The sequence below is a fragment of the Neoarius graeffei genome, chromosome 7 (assembly GCF_027579695.1).
Source record: "Neoarius graeffei isolate fNeoGra1 chromosome 7, fNeoGra1.pri, whole genome shotgun sequence".
In the NCBI taxonomy this organism is placed as follows: domain Eukaryota; kingdom Metazoa; phylum Chordata; class Actinopteri; order Siluriformes; family Ariidae; genus Neoarius; species Neoarius graeffei.
Genome location: NC_083575.1, coordinates 66,557,197 through 66,573,596, shown reverse-complemented (window position 1 = coordinate 66,573,596; position 16,400 = coordinate 66,557,197). Strand labels below are relative to the sequence as shown.

The 16,400-nt window shown below is 42.5% G+C and overlaps 1 protein-coding gene across 3 annotated transcripts in view; it reads right to left on the bottom strand.

The window, feature by feature from the left end:
- LOC132889596 (phenazine biosynthesis-like domain-containing protein 1) overlaps positions 1-10,649 on the bottom strand; it is an 86,812-nt gene extending 76,163 nt beyond the window's left edge. For 2 of the 3 annotated variants that reach the window (XM_060926262.1, XM_060926263.1), the window contains exon 1: positions 9,989-10,649. In XM_060926262.1, the coding sequence (XP_060782245.1) occupies positions 9,989-10,346 (358 nt within the window). In that variant the 5' untranslated portion in view covers positions 10,347-10,649. The remainder of the gene's footprint in view (positions 1-9,988) is intronic. The other variant, XM_060926265.1, reaches the window with a different exon arrangement.
- Positions 10,650-16,400: the final 5,751 nt, after the last annotated feature.

Below are 16,400 nucleotides of genomic sequence, written 5' to 3'. Positions count from 1 at the left end.
ACATAGGTTCCATTTCTACCCTCACACCCAGTATCTTTTCCATTTCCATTACAACATCTGACCAATAGCTCTACAGTTTATGACATGACCATAGGCAATGAGTTAAAGTACCAATCTCTGTTTTACATTTGAGGCACATTGGTGACAAAGTGTGATTAAACATATGTCTGCGGTTAGGAGATATGTGCATTCTATGTAAAATCTTGAACTGTATTGATTTAACCCGGTTACAAACTGAAATTGCTTTAGCATAGGTCCACATATCATGCCATTCATTATCTCTTATTGTAACAGAGAGCTCAGTCTCCCATTTTTCTCTAAGCTCCTGTAGGCCTACAGCTGGTAGTGTGCGCAGAGCTCCATAAAGTAGTCTAATAGACATCATCCCATATGTTCCAAACAGCACTCTCTCCAGGGGAGATGTTTCACAGTTATCAGTGAGAGTTGTACTTTGTAATATATAGTGTCTTATCTGTAAATAACGGAAAAAATGCTGTCTGGGAATATTGTATTTCTCAACCAGTTGACTAAATGACATTATCGTCTTATTAGAGAATAGATCATTTAACATATATATGCCATAGCCACTCCAAAGCTTAAAGCCAGCATCCATCAATCCTGGTTGGAAATCAGGATTGTTCAAGATGGGGGTGTAAATTGATGTTAGTTTTGACCTTCCTTCAAGCCTACGGGCTAGTCGCCATGCCTTAATTGTATTGAGGGTGATAATATTATCACAGAGTTAATTGTTTTAAAGTTTTTGATGAACAACAAGTCCCTTAATGGGTATTTAGATAGAGAAGTTTCCACATCTAACCAGACAGACCCGTTGTCGACAAAGAACCAGTCATAAATATATCGCATATGGGCACATATGTGATATTTTCTAAAGTTCGGTAAATCTAGCCCACCTTCAGAATGCGGCATCTGCAAGGTAGTCATCTTTAGTTTGGGTTTGCGTTTGCTCCAAATGAATGCACTAAGCCAGCCATTTAGCTTTTTCACAACTGCATTTGAAAACAAAATTGGAATCATTTGGATAGGATATACAGTAATCTAGGCAAAGTATTCATTTTGATCATAGCAATGCGTCCTAGCCAGGAGATTGGTAATGAACTCCAACGTTCCAGATCTTGTCTCACCTTCTCAAATAGTGGGACAAAGTTGGCTTTGTACATTTGTTGAAATTCAGGGGTTATGAATATACCTAGATATGTAAAGCCCCCTGGGGACCACTTGAAGGGGAAAGGCAGCAGCACATTAGGAACTGACTCAAGACTCCCAAGTGACATGGCTTCTGATTTTGTCAGATTAATCTTATATCCAGAAAATTTACTAAACAAGTCAATAACATTGAGTAATATGGGTATTGATGTTTCCGGGTTTGCAACATAGATCAAGACATCATCTGCATAAAGACTTCTTATGGTCTATCTTGTCTATTTTTAAACCATGAATAGAAGGTGTTGTCCTTATGGCCTCTGCCAATGGCTCTATGACCAAGGCAAAAAGAAGGGGGGACAGGGGACAACCCTGTCTAGTACCTCTAAATACAGAAAAGTTGCCAGACCTGATACCATTAGCTAGAATAGCTGCTTGAGGGTTATCATATAGGACCTTAACCCATCTAATAAAATTATCTCCCAAATCAAATTTGTCTAAACAGTAAAATAAATAAGACCATTCAACTCGGTCAAACGCTTTCTCTGCATCCAGAGAAAGCACCAAACCATCAATCTGCCATCTTTTAAAAACTTGAATGATATTCAGAAGACGCCTGACATTGTTAGAAGAGTTTCGTCCCTTAATAAATCCGGTTTGATCCTCCTTTATGATCTTTGGTAATAAACCCTCAAGGCGTGTGGCCAGAACTTTTGCCAAAATCTTTCTGTCAACATTTGGAAGGGATATGGGCCTATAGGAGCCACATGCCTCTGGACATTTCCCTTTTTTAAGAATGAGAGAGATATTTGCCTCTCTTAATGTCTGGGGCAATTCGTTTTTTGAGAATGCATCATTAAACATGCTAACCAATGGATCCACTAATAAGCCAGAGAATTCTTTATAGAATTCAACACAGAACCCATCAGGTCCTGGGGCTTTCCCATTCTGTAGTACTTTTATAGCATTAATCACCTCTTCTCTGGAAACAGGGGAGTTAAGAATAAGCTTATCCTCTGGTGATACAGTGGGCATTTCCAATGGAGCAAAAAAATTATCCATCAATACAGATACACCACATGGTTGCTCTGAAGTGTAAAGATTATGGTAAAATATCTTAAGTGTCATTAATAAGCTTATTCTCATATATGAGATTGCCCTGTGCATCAACAAGGGCTGCAATGATTTGTGACTCCGCTCTCTTCTTGGTGAGATAAGCCAGATACTTTCCAGGTTTGTCCCCATGTTCATACATCCTTTGTCTAATAAATCGAATTTTGATCTCTTCATCTTGTGTTAGAAGATTATCTAAGGTTATTTTTATTGCATTTATTTCTGCCACAATAACAGGGGATAGGGATGCTACATAAGCCTCTTCTTTAGTTTTGAGTTCCACCATTAACTTATTTTGCTTCTCCCTTTTTTGTTTTCTTTTACTGGCTGAAAAAGCAATAATTAACCCTCTAGCAAACACTTTAGTAGTTTCCCAAAGTAAAGCTGAGTTATCTGTGGACTGGGAATTAGTAGTCAAAAAATACCCAAATTCCGTAGTGAAGTAATCAAGAAATGTTTGATCCTTCAAAATAGATGTATTCAGTCTCCAGCATCTCACCCTACTATTCACTCCTTTAATGGAGAGATCCAAAACCACTTTAGCATGATCAGAAATCAAGATGCTGCCAATAGAGCAGGACAGAGCTCTGTGCAAAGAGAGCCTTGATAGAAAAAAGTAATCAATTCTAGTATGACAGCCATGGGGAGCAGAAAAAAAAGTATATGCTTTATCAGTAGTATGAAGAGCTCTCCAAACATCTACATATCCAAGTTCCTCACAAATTGCACTGAGAGCTTTAGTTTGTGGTGAGAGAGGCATAGCTTTAGGGGGGAGCCTGTCCATCATTGGGTTTAATAAACAATTAAAATCCCCACCTACAATGGCAATATCTGACTGAATAGCAGAAAACCCCAAAAACACTTTTGTTATGAAGTCCGAAGGGTGAGCAGGAGGATAGTATACATTCAAAATAGAGATGGTCACGCCCTGTATAACACCCTTAACAATAACATATCGGCCACATTTATCTTTAACACAATCCCATCTCATCTCATCTCATTATCTCTAGCCGCTTTATCCTTCTACAGGGTCGCAGGCAAGCTGGAGCCTATCCCAGCTGACTACGGGCGAAAGGCGGGGTACACCCTGGACAAGTCGCCAGGTCATCACAGGGCTGACACATAGACACAGACAACCATTCACACTCACATTCACACCTACGGTCAATTTAGAGTCACCAGTTAACCTAACCTGCATGTCTTTGGACTGTGGGGGAAACCGGAGCACCCGGAGGAAACCCACGCGGACACGGGGAGAACATGCAAACTCCACACAGAAAGGCCCTCGCCAGCCCCGGGGCTCGAACCCAGGACCTTCTTGCTGTGAGGCGACAGCGCTAACCACTACACCACCGTGCCGCCCTTTAACACAATCCAGTACTGAAAATTGTAAGTTCTTCTTTACCAATATAGCTACCCCTCTACTCCTTGAAGTGAATGAAGAGAAGAAAACTTGTGCAAAACTTCCCCGCTGCAGTTTTAAATGTTCTTCATCATTTAAGTGCGTTTCTTGTAAGAGAGCAATATCAATATTACCTCTTTTCAAAAAGGTCAAAATTTTTCTTCTTTTAACAGGATTATGAACCCCTTTTATGTTCCATGTACAGAGGCGCAATTTATCATTTGACATATTGTCTGACTTTAACCATAAGCTTACACAAATAATAACCTATACTGAGCATGTGTCATAAAACAAACAAACAAACAAACAAACAAACAAACAAACAAACATAATGCATTCACTGAGCCAAGAGAGAAACACTGCTGATAGTGTAACAAAGAAAAACAAGTCCAACTTAAAAGTTCACGGGGGATATCCCTGCTACCTAACCTGCAGGGAACTCTAAACGTCATCCTCGGCCAGCTTAAATAGCTTGCCATCCAATCCTCATCTCTCACCATAAGTAAAGCCACTATTGAGGTGCTTTTAGCCTACACAACAACAAAAGAACCCTCAATAAGAATAGTAAAAAAAAAAACACCCAAGAAGAAAAAAAAAACATTTCAGCACACTCACAGTGGCTAGACAAATAAAATATACGAGTTTTCGTTAACGTTAAGCAGGGAGGTACTACTTACAAATTTACCAGGCTAATCAGTGTCCACTTTATCATCCTCAGACTCATTGCTCTGGCTCGACCTAACGTTACCTCTGCGTCCCTCCTCCAGCGACTGTACAAGTAATGCGGCATCTTTAGGAGAGTTGAATCTCGTCTGTTTTCCATCCAATGTCACCCTCAAAGTAGCCGGATAGAGCAACGCATATGCCACGTTAAGTTTCTTCAGTCGTGTCTTTGATCATCAAATACCCTGCGCCTCCGTACCACTTCAGCCGAGAAGTCGTTGAAAAAGGAGATCTTGGGCTCCCTGGATGTAGAGCCATCTTGATCACGGGAACCTAGCCGCCTTGCCGCCTCCATTACTCGCTGTTTGTCTCAAAAGTTGTGGAACTTCAAAATCAGTGGCCTTGGATGCTGATTCGGGCCGGGTTTTGGTGCGATGGATCTGTGAGCTTGGTCAAGCTTTACGCGGTTGCCTTTCGTCGTCATTTGGAGGTGTTCGGGAATCCATGTTTCTAAAAATTTCACTGGATCTTTCCCTTCTGAATCCTCTGGTAAGCCAACGACACGCACATTACACCTGCGACCCCGATTATCCAAGTCATCGACATGTTCAAGCATATCACGAACCTGCTTTTCAAGTGATGCTATCCTAGCTTCTGAGGCTATGGCCACTTCCTCAGCATCGAGGATTCGTTTTTCAGCCTCTTCGATGCGTGTGGCAACAGCTTGAATTTGTGAGGTCTGTTCTTTAATGGCATCTAGTACGGTGGAGATTTTCGTGTCGATAGCTTTCGTGAGATTATCTGATAAATTATCCAAAGCCTGGACAATGCTAGGTTCCATAGTGCTTGCCGTCATTTGCTCACCTCTCAGGCTAGATTTCGCAGGAGTATTCTTCGTTTTTTTTCATCAATTTTTTGTCCATAGTCGATTTTTGTCCAAAATAAGTGTCTAGGTTCATATTAGGGTACCTCCCTCGCAGTTATTTCGTATGTCTTTTATACAAACATGTATTTATATAAAAAAAAAGATAAAGATAGCCACTGGAGCTGCCGAACAGTGCTGCTCACTCTACGACGCCATCTTGTTCCCCCCAGACGGTGATTTTATAAACAAGTGCTTAACAAAGAGCTGAGCAAAACCTGCATGATAATGCTGTAACAAACAGCTGAGCAAAACCTGCATGGCAATGCTGTAACAAACACAGTTATGAAGGTGAATTATGCATACATTTCATGAGTGTACTACAATATCTACCTATTCGGAACCATGATTACCAGACTTTTGCTGATTGGATTAGGCATTGCCCTGGTATATCGAGGAAATCAGACAACGGTGACAGCTGTTCAAAGCCCCACAAAGCTGCCCGATATGATTGGAGCAGTGGGCAAAGCTGTCGGCACTCAGACTGTGGCAGAACTTGAACCACAACAGGGTTGTCATCTTGGAGACGCTTTCGGCTTTGCAAGGAATAAGTATTTCGGAGACCAAATGGAATTGAATTGAACAGAAATGGACAGATATGGATGAAATGGACAGATATGGACGAGTGGTGTGGACGTGTAAAGACTGCGTCTGTTCGAAAGACCAAACAATCTCTATCTTATCGACATTCGGCTCCCTGAACAGCACCGGCCTCGATCAAGGCCGTTGCTGGGACAACATTTCCCCCAGAAGGTCACTGCTGGGAGACACTCTCGCATTCTTCGCATTCCTTCCCCAATTTTCTGCGGTCGCCGTTTTTCAACCCCAGTGTGACAAGTGGGTGCGTGACCAGCGCCGCTTGCATGGCTGCAGGAGCGGACGGCTGCTTGCTTGCGCTGGGTTACCTCTACCTCCTCTCCTACCCCCTTACCCCTTCCCCCCACCCCTGATTGCCCCCTCCTTCCCCCCCTCAAGTCCCATGTTTTAAAGTGTACTTGTGTTATTGTGTGCTTGTGCGGAGGTTTTTAAATGCTCCCACACTGTACTCCTGATAGGACATTGTGGGGGGGGGGGGGTTCTTTTTTCCTCATCTTTCCTCATGTTACTACTGTGTTTCTTTTTCTTTTATCCCTGTCTTCCTGTCCTGTTCCCCCTCTGTAAGGACAGGTTGATGGTCAATTTCACTGGTAACAGTGATGATAAAGGGTTCATTCATTCATTCATTCATTCATTCATAAACAAGCTCCAGTTAGTTCAAAATGCAGCAGCAAGAGTCCTTACTAGCACTAGAAAATATGACCACATCACCCCTGTCTTATCCACACTGCATTGGCTCCCAATCAAATTTCGTATTGATTATAAAGTACTACTATTGACATTCAAAGCACTGAATGGTCTCACCACAGTACCTGAGTGAACTTCTGGTCCTTTATGACCCGCCACACCTACTTGGATCAAAAAGGTGCAGGCTATCTGCTGGTACCTTGTATAGTGAAGGCTACATCAGGGGGCAGAGCCTTTTCTTACAAAGCCCCACAGTTATCGAACAGCCTTCCAAGTACTGTTCGGGAATCAGACACAGTCTCAGCATTTAAGTCTAGGCTGAAAACATATCTTGTTTAGTCAAGCCTTTTGTTAATGGTGTTTATGAGGTAAAGGTGTAGATCTGGAGGGTCCTCAGACAGAGTGTTTTGGTAAACTGGGATGTATGGATGCTGTCAGTCCCCACTCACTTGCTCACTCGAGTTTGTTGATGGTGTAGTGGCTGGCTGCTTTATGCTTCATGCCTGTGTTACCTTCTGGCTCTATCCTTTTAGTTATGCTGTCAGAGTTAGTTTTGCCGGAGTCCCTGCTTGTACTCAGCGCAAAATGTATACTGTACCTACTTATTCAGGTGACACTGGGCATACCTAACAACCTGTGTTTTCTCCCCCCCCCCAAAAAAAAAAATCTGTCCCTCTGAGTTACATGTCAATCCTGGGATCGAGGTGCTGACCTCTTCTGCTCCTCGGACCTGCCTGATCCATCCTGAATGCCCTATGTCTGGTTGGATTCTCATCACATCGCTCCTGTGGAGGATGGCCCCATATGTACAGTTGGAAGTCACACTTGGAAGACACTCTGGACACTTACAGTAATGTTTTTGTGGCTGAGGACTACAGTTGGCTTGCTAACTTTGGGACTGCGGTTGTCATGAACAGTTTTGCACTCAAGTTTCCATCAATGAACAGTTATAACATCAATAAAACTGACTTCATGTTAAAACAGGGTTCTTGCAGGATTCAGTAAGTTCAATTTTAGACCTTTTTTAGACTTTTTAAGACCATTATGAAAATTTTTTTAGACCAACACGAAGCATTACAACCTGCCCTACCCCCGCCCTTCCCAAAAAAAGACAGACAATCGAGTTCAATTCTCAAAACAAAGTAATTTGTATTGGTAAACTGACTATCAGGGATACAAACTGATTGTGTGCTTATTTATGTCATATGGCAACATTAGTACAACATTAGTACATTATGTCACATAGCAACAAAAGTACAAGACAATAGAGTGATAAAGGGCATTTGTGCAGTAAATGCAGTCTGTAGGGGTTTGTTTTTTTCCCCTAACTGCAACAGAACTCATTTAAACTTTCGGTTAGTGGTGTTCTGGTAATAAAACAGCGTTATTATATAATGCACTGTTGTCAGATGATGACTTTCTTGATTGCTCATGTGAACCCCATGCTGCAAACCACAGCATCGCAGACCTCCACTTGCTGTAGCAACCATTTCAATCATATTAACAGTAAAAATGCATACACATCTTTTAAAACTAATAGTTAAAACATACATAGTAGCCCCGTAGCACACTTGCTTCCAGTTACACAGCAAACTCACGCAAGGCGGCAGCGATTGATTTCATTGGTAAAGTCATACCTTGCGAGAGGTATACAAGGGAGACAGCAGGTTTTTAAGCAGTAGCGGAGCAAACAGGGGCCATTTGAGACAGAGGTGTAAAATCATTGCAAAATATGAATGCAAAATTAATAAATACTAAATAATAAAGCCAGGAAAGACACACCATTGGGGAGAGAATAATATATTTTTAAAAAAAAAAGAGCACTGTTAGAAAGCTGAATACGCTGACTGGACTCATGCGCTCCATGTTGTCATGGTAACGTTGACGACATGTAATGTGCATGCTAAGATTGTCTACAGCAAGGGTGTCCAAATTCTTCTCTACAATGGGCCAAAAATTAATTCTGTGGGTGGGCCGCGGGCCAAAAAAACGAACGTCCACATTATGTTACCTTACATTTTATTGAAACGTGTCATTTTTATATAGGCTAAGATCATTAAACTCAAATGTAAATGTTTAAAGCAATTAAACACATATTTTTTATATTTATAGTAGGCCTACCTTTATTAATTTCAGAAGATGACAGAACATCCACATGGCTTATTTTAAGAGGTAGAAACATATTTGAAAGGAAAGCAACATTTCAGACTATTGAGGTTTTTCACCTGACGTCACAGGGTCACGTGACGCCCCGGTGTCCACCATTTTGAACGGCAAGCTAGCTAATGTCAACATCATAGTACCTAGTATGTTACTGTAGCAATGTTTACATTCAGTCATTTGGATGACTGTTAAAACCTTTCAGTCTCAAGTTTTTCCTTTACTGTATTTACTAGTTTACTGAGCCAGCCAGCCCCGGAGCGCGCTAGCTAGCTAGCGCCAGCCAGCCAGCCAGCCCCGGAGCGCACTAGCTAGCTAGCACCAGCCAGCCAGCCCGCCCCGGAGTGCGCTAGCTAGCTAGCGCCAGCCAGCCAGCCAGCCAGCCAGCCCCGGAGCGCGCTAGCTAGCGCCAGCCAGCCAGCTAGCTAGCTAGCGCCAGCCAGCCCCGGAGCACGCTAGCTAGCTAGCTAGCACCAGCCAGCTAGCTAGCTAGCGCCAGCCAGCCCCAGAGCGCGCTAGCTAGCTAGCTAGCGCCAGCCAGCCCCGGAGCGCGCTAGCTAGCTAGCGCCAGCCAGCCCCGGAGCGCGCTCAGTAAACTAGTAAATACAGTAAAGGAGAAACTTATAACGGGCCATGTCTCAACAGACTAAGAAGTTATTTCAATGACATTTAATAACATTTTGTTTATCCTGAGGATCGAAAGTATATGAAAGTGTGAACAAATCTTAGCTGTCAGTGAACAATCCTGGTGGAAGCAGGTAAACGTCGTTCTCTAAGCCTGCTAACCTCAATTTTTGCAAATACCTCTCCCTCTGCTCGCCCTGTAAATGCCCTATGTCGCTGGATAGTGAAGGTGTTTTCTGCATCTCGCTCCTTTTTCTTTTATGTTTTTCGTTTGTCGCCTTCCTCGCATTCAAACTGATTCGAGCCATGCCGTCCAAAATGGCAGCATCACATGACTTGGTCAAGTGAGTGAAATACCTCAATATTACAAAAAGTGCTTTGGTAGCTTGAACAAGTTGAAAACAGTTGGATAAGGTCCAGGACAACCAAATATACAATTCTATTTAAAAATTAACTAAAATGTGAATTGAGCAATAATACATGCCCTTGTAACACTGTGCCTTTTAAGCCATTTGAAACCAGCTGGATTGCCCAACTTATGAAACCAGAGAGAATTTACTTTAGACTGAATGTGAAATTAGATTGAGTATTAGGTATGGAATTGGACAATGTGAACTGAGCAATATAGAACACAACACACCATTTCCCTCGTGTTGTACCTGAAAGTGTCTCAAGGCCAGCCAGCTCCTGTGTCACTTCAAAATCCTCACTGACTCCGCGCAAAAACGCCATCAATTGTGCATAGTCACATATGTCGGTGCTCTCATCGCAAGCAATAGAAAAGGCCGTAAATCTGGATGCTTTACCAACGATTTGTTCTCTGAGATCCTCAGCCATGTCCTCGATGCGGCGGGTAACTGTGTTCCATGATAAACTAATTTGCGAAAAGGCCCGTGTCTGGCTCGGGGACACAGTCTCTGCAGCCACAGTCAGGCAACTTTTAACAAACTCTCCACATGACAAAGATCTCCCAGATTTCGCTATCATTGCGCTGATCTTAGCTGGCCTTAGTTGCATTTTCTTGAGCAGATGACGGCTGCAGTAATGTGCGTTGTTGGGCACTGAGCCTGGCTAACAGTTTGCTAGCCTTCTGCTTTCTTATTTCACCACTGTATTTCGCAAACTGAGTTAAATGTTTTGTTTCATAATGTCTACGGATGTTGTATTCTTTCAAAACTGCCACTCTCTGTCTACAGATAAGGCACACTGCCGAGGAATCGATTTCCGTGAAAAAAAATAATCTTGCCAACTATATTTGAATTTTCTTTTATCCGTGTGCCACTGCCTAACACAGCGCTCCATTGTAACCTCTGCTCTTCGCTTGTGTCATGAGCCTGCTGACAGGCAGAAGAGCCAGCAACTCAACAGCGCCCCCTTGTCCCCCTTATAAAACTGTGGTCAGAAAGTGAGCTGCAGGCAACTCTTCAGAGCCGTTGGGACAGAAATTCCCAGCGGCTGGCACAGACCTGGCACTGATGGGCGGGCACAGATGGGAAAAATGAGGCGGGCCAAAAAAAAACGGAACATGGGCCAAACTTGGCCCCCGGGCCCCAAATTGGGCACCCTTGGTGTGAAAGCTCTCCGCGCTAATGTGAGCGGCTATTTAACCAACCGTTCCAGCCCAACACAGCTCCTTTTAGCGATACTGTGCTTCAGCCTATTGCTCGCAGAACATTCTCGTTTTTCATACTTACGGCGGTGCTTGAAAGTTTGTGAACCCTTTAGAATTTTCTATATTTCTGCATAAATATGACCTAAAACATCAGATTTTCACATAAGTCCGAAAAGTAGATAAAGAGAACCCAGTTAAACAAATCAGACAAAAATATTATACTTGGTCATTTATTTATTGAGGAAAATGATCCAGTATTACATATCTGTGAGTGGCAAAAGTATGTGAACCTCTTTACTCACTATTATTCGACACGCTATCCACACTCTTCATCGCACTGCCAACACAACCGCTAACCTTCTCTGACTGCCACAGACTGCATAAACTCGGCGGAAACTTAGAAGGTAGAACTATGGTAGGCGTAGTGGACAAACTGGACCGTTGCATACTTGCTGCGATCACCGGTGATTGAAGTTTTTTAGCAGGCAGACAACAACGCAACCGGCACATTTTTTATTAATGTTTTGCAGGCACTTCTAGGAACGGACTGAGCGGATGTAAGAATTTTAGACTTGGATAAATGAAATTTTAGACCTGGGATGAAAATATGTGTGTTTTTTAGACATTTTAAGGCCTAAAATTTAACTTTCTGAATTTTAGACTTTTTTAGACCCCGCAGGAACCCTGTAAAACTGTTAATGTTATAGTCATGTTGTCTGTTGTTGTCCAGGTGAGGATTGGTTCCCTTTTAGGTCTAGTTCCTCTCGAGGTTTCTTCCTCGTGTCGTCTGGGGGAGTTTTTCCTTGCCACCGTCGCCATGGGCTTGCTCATTGGGGATAGATTAGGGATAAAATTGGCTCATGTCTTGGGTTATTCAGATTCTGTAAAGCTGCTTTGGGACAATGTCTATTGTTAAAAGCGCTATACAAACAAACTTGACTTAAAATAAAGGCAATAAAAACAAACTGTTTAATTGCAGGTATTGTGTTTAAAACTGTATGGATGTGCGAGAAGCCAACATATAAAACCATGCATGCAGGGCATTCTCAGTCAAAAGGGATTAATGATCCAAAAGTGGAGTCTGGTCCATTAACACAAGAACTTTTTGCCATATTTGTGTACAGCAAACAAGCAAGTTATTAAAACCAAGAAGTACACTCAAAAGAAGTGGCTAGAAAAACCACTCACTGGGATTAGAGCCTTACACGCTAACAAAGAAGGATTTTTCCTACGAAAGAAAAATTTACTCGCTATGTTGGGGTTCACCCAGTCGGATACGGTCAAATTACTTCTCGGGACCCCCGCCCTCGTCTCACCCAGACGTCTGGGGGGGTTAGTCGCAAAGAAAGACAGGAACCCCAATGTAGTTCACATCTTTATTCACAAGTTCCCCCTCAATTAGACAAGAATACAGAGGGTTATTATATACGAGTGCTATCTGTGTGTAAATGACATCACTTGTTTGATATCTGTGTGTGTGTGCATGAATGTGTGCATGTGTGTGTCTATGGGTGTGTGTGACATCATTTTGATATCTGTGTCTATGTATGTGTGTGTGTGAGCAAGTCACATTTTAATTACATCACTGTTCTGATGGAATGTTCAGATGTATGTGTGTGTGTAAATCATAACATAATGACATATTTCTGATGATATGACATGACAGCAAAGATGATTGCAAAGATGATTGTTTAGGCTTTGTAACTATGTCAGTCTGCGACATCTTATCAACTGTTTTCCTCGGTGCTGGCTGAGAAAAGATTGCAAGTTTGTAGTGGTCTGCTAAGACTTTGGCTCCAATCCAGCTGAGTTCAGTGCTATTTGGCTTGTAAAATTCTCTACGATTCCAAAAAAGATTAAAATTGTCTATGAAGTTCATACCAAATGAAGAACAAGTTTTTCCAAGCCAGGTGTTAAGACTGAAGAGTCGAGAAAAAGCAAAACTTCCTCTCGCTGGGAGTGGGCCACTGATAAAAGATTGAATTCCAATCTTATAGAGCTCAGAAAAAAGTTTTCTGAAATCATCTTGGACAAACAGCTGTTCTCTGAAAACATCATTTGCTCCCACATGCACAACAATATGTTTAATAGTTTTATGCTCGGACATGAGTTTCAAAATGCTGTCTTTGGTGTCAGAGATGGATGCATTTGGAAGACAACAAATAATCATCTCATAACCTTTTAATTGTCTTACAGTGGAATCACCAAGAACAAGGGTTGTGGGATCAGGTGGTGTTACGAGCTGCTTTTTGCCTCTTCTCACAGCTCTTCGATCTTGGTGTGATCTCTTTTTACTATGTGTTTGTCCGCTTGACAAATCCTCTTCCACATCCCTGAGGCATTCAAATTTGTTCTGAAGCCTTATGGGCTGTGGATTTTCCATAGGATTGTAGATCCTATTGTAATTTGTAGAACGAGCTGGTGTTGAAGTAATTACTCTTCTGTTTTTGTTTTTGGGCTTAGCACCCATCATTTGCCAGTTTTCAGTACTCACATTTTGCAAAGCTTGAGTTATGGATTCTTCCACTTGATCTGCAATGTCCTCAGTCTGTCGGAGTGCAGTCTCTGCATTCTCAGCCACTGTTTCTGTACTCCTTTCCTGAGATATCGCTTTTAATTCGTCTGTCTTTGGCAGAGCATTAATCTTTGATTCCAGAATAGAAATCCTCTGTTCTAATTCCATGCATTTTCTGCAGGATTTTTTGCTCCCTGGCATTTAAAAAAAAAAAGAAGTGGAAACTAAATTAAAATTAAAAGCTTATAAAGATGAAAAATAAAATGAGAAAAAAAAAGAAAAAAAATAGTGGAAATTCAATGAGAAAGTAAAGTATAGAAATAAAGATTAAGAAAGCAGGAGCAAAGCAAAGAAGCATCCTACTCGCTTGAGTAGGAGGAGCAAGGGGTAATATAGTCAACTTACTTGGGTCTTCTTGAAAAAGGAGTCAATCGTCCCCTGCCTTTTCCTTTTCTGCATCCTTGTCAATATTGCACGACAAAAGAGGACAGCATTAATAGTCCTATGGAAATTAACACAATCTTTTAGGGCATGGCGCCTGGGACAACTGTTTAAACGACGGCATCGCAAGCGCTTTGAGAAGGGTCTGTCTGCAGAGCCAGGCACAGTAAGCACCGCATGCGACGTCAAACCTGGAACGGTGAATCAGGAGCGGTAAAACTGGTGTTGGCTCTGCAGACAGATACTGTATTATTGAGCGCTTTCACCCCTTCGCATGTTTGTAAACAAACCGACCGTTGCTAGGATGCGCGCGCAGCCTGGACTCAGAAACAATGGCGCTGCCCATAGACCGGCATTATGAGCTGTCAGATTATGCAAAAGAATTGTCGTTACAAGATCGAGAATGCTACAAAAATAAGTTAACTCTAACAAGTGGACATCGCCTAGTCTGGCTAACGCGACTTCAAAGCTCTACGAGCTATTGGTTTGGCCAAGATATTCAGCCCAACCGTTTCCCAGAGCCCGTGGTTGACCCGCCTCCCTGAAATGCCTCAGTTTGCTACTGGTCAAAGCCAGAAAAGGCTGTGATGAAGCTTAAACCAATCACATCACTCTTTCCTCTGACGTATGTGACGCGACGATAAGATTCTCGCTGAGCCCCATTCATTTGGCTACTAGCGGGGCTAACTGGTAGATTAAACTCTTACCGAAGCCGGTCGGGAGCAAGGCGAAAACGTCCTTCTTTTCAATAAATACCTCCAGGGCTGCTCTTTGCTCCGTTTTCAATGAAAACTTCCCGTTGAATGCTTTCAATACAGCATGATTCTGTAAACAATCTATGGCTTCCGGTCGCAGTTCTACTACGTCACTGCCTTGAACACACCTCTACCCAGGGCCGTTGGAGATGCTCAAAGTTGATTGGCTCCCGATTTTTCTGGAGCTTGGAAGAGCTGTAGATGGCTTGCCTGGCCAGACTAAGCTCGCAACAGGCCCTCGTGTTGCGTCACGCTTAGGATGGGCGGGCCCAGGCTACACATCGCCTACCGGATCCGTATTTAATTAAAGAGTGGACGGACGATGTTAGTAAGTTCCCTGGTATACAATGGCCAGATATATACTCGTACCTTATCGACAAGACTTCAGTGTACACCCACGAAAAACTTCGTGCCTACAAGTCTTTAGACGCATATGATTATGTTATGTGCGGGCATGTACAGAACGTGTTTTACACTGAAATTGTTTTAATCAAATTATGCCAGTGACGTGATGGCAATGTGGCTTTAGCTACAACAGCAAATACCAACACTAAACAGCAATTTGCAGGAGGTAATGGAATGAAAGGAATGATAGTGTAAAGAGTGCAGCTAAGAGAAATCAGAGCTGCGTAAAAAGCGAGAGGCAGAGACCAGAAATGAAACTGAACGGGGCGGGAGCTAGGTTAGAGCAGTCAGTGTAAGTTGGCTTTTAGAGTGAGGGCACACAATCTTACCTTTCCATCCTTGCTTTAAAATTGTGATTTTCGGCATACACAAATAATGATGGCACAAAATCTGGACTGCTTGAGTCAAGCGAGACCTCTCTTACAAACAAAATTGCATGCAAAGCTAAGTTAACATGCTAACAATATTCATTGCATTGTGTAACTATGACCCAGCTAATCAGACAAACGTTACCAAAGTATTTTGCTACATCAATAAACGAAGACTAGAAAGAATAAAAAAGAAAGATTTAATAAATAGCCTGATCTTACCTGTGATAAAGTGGTTGCTGCAAACCCGCGCATAGTGCTTTCATCCCAGTCTACACATTTGATGGCTTGTAGCCATAGACGTTGGCGATTATTTTGGAATGGGTGAGATCCTGCTGGAATTCTGTACATTTTAACCCATCACTGCTACGATTCTGACACCCGACAACACAACAACTAGGCATTTCTTCCAAATATTTCTTCTCGTCTCTACCGTCGCTGAGTCTTTTTTGAGTCCAGGCTGCGCGCGCAATTTCCTCTTACGTATGAATGACGTTTACTGCGAAGGGGCTGATTGGTCGGGTGAGAAAAACTGTTTTGAGTCCGTTGCGTGGCTGTTTTTTGTCTAACGTTATGGCAATAGTTTACTTCCTTGTTACACATTTTATAGTAGCTGTATAATTTTAATAATGATGTCATTTTAATCTGACAAAAGTGCGGGGGATGAAATTGTGTTTCAACAAAAGTGGGGGGGATGAAACGTACGCATCCCCCGCGGGTGATACACCCCTGGGTTAGACTAATTGGTGGATCTAAATTGACCGTAGGTGTGAATGGTCGTTTGTCTCTATGTGTTGGCCCTGCGATGATCTGGTGACTTGTCCAGGGTGTACCCCACCTCTCGCTCATAGTCAGCTGGGATAGGCTCCAGCTTGCCTGGGACCCTACAGATGATGGATGGATGGATGGATGGATGGATATATATATATGCACTACATTTTTCTATTGTGAATTATAAGATTTGCAAATCATTGC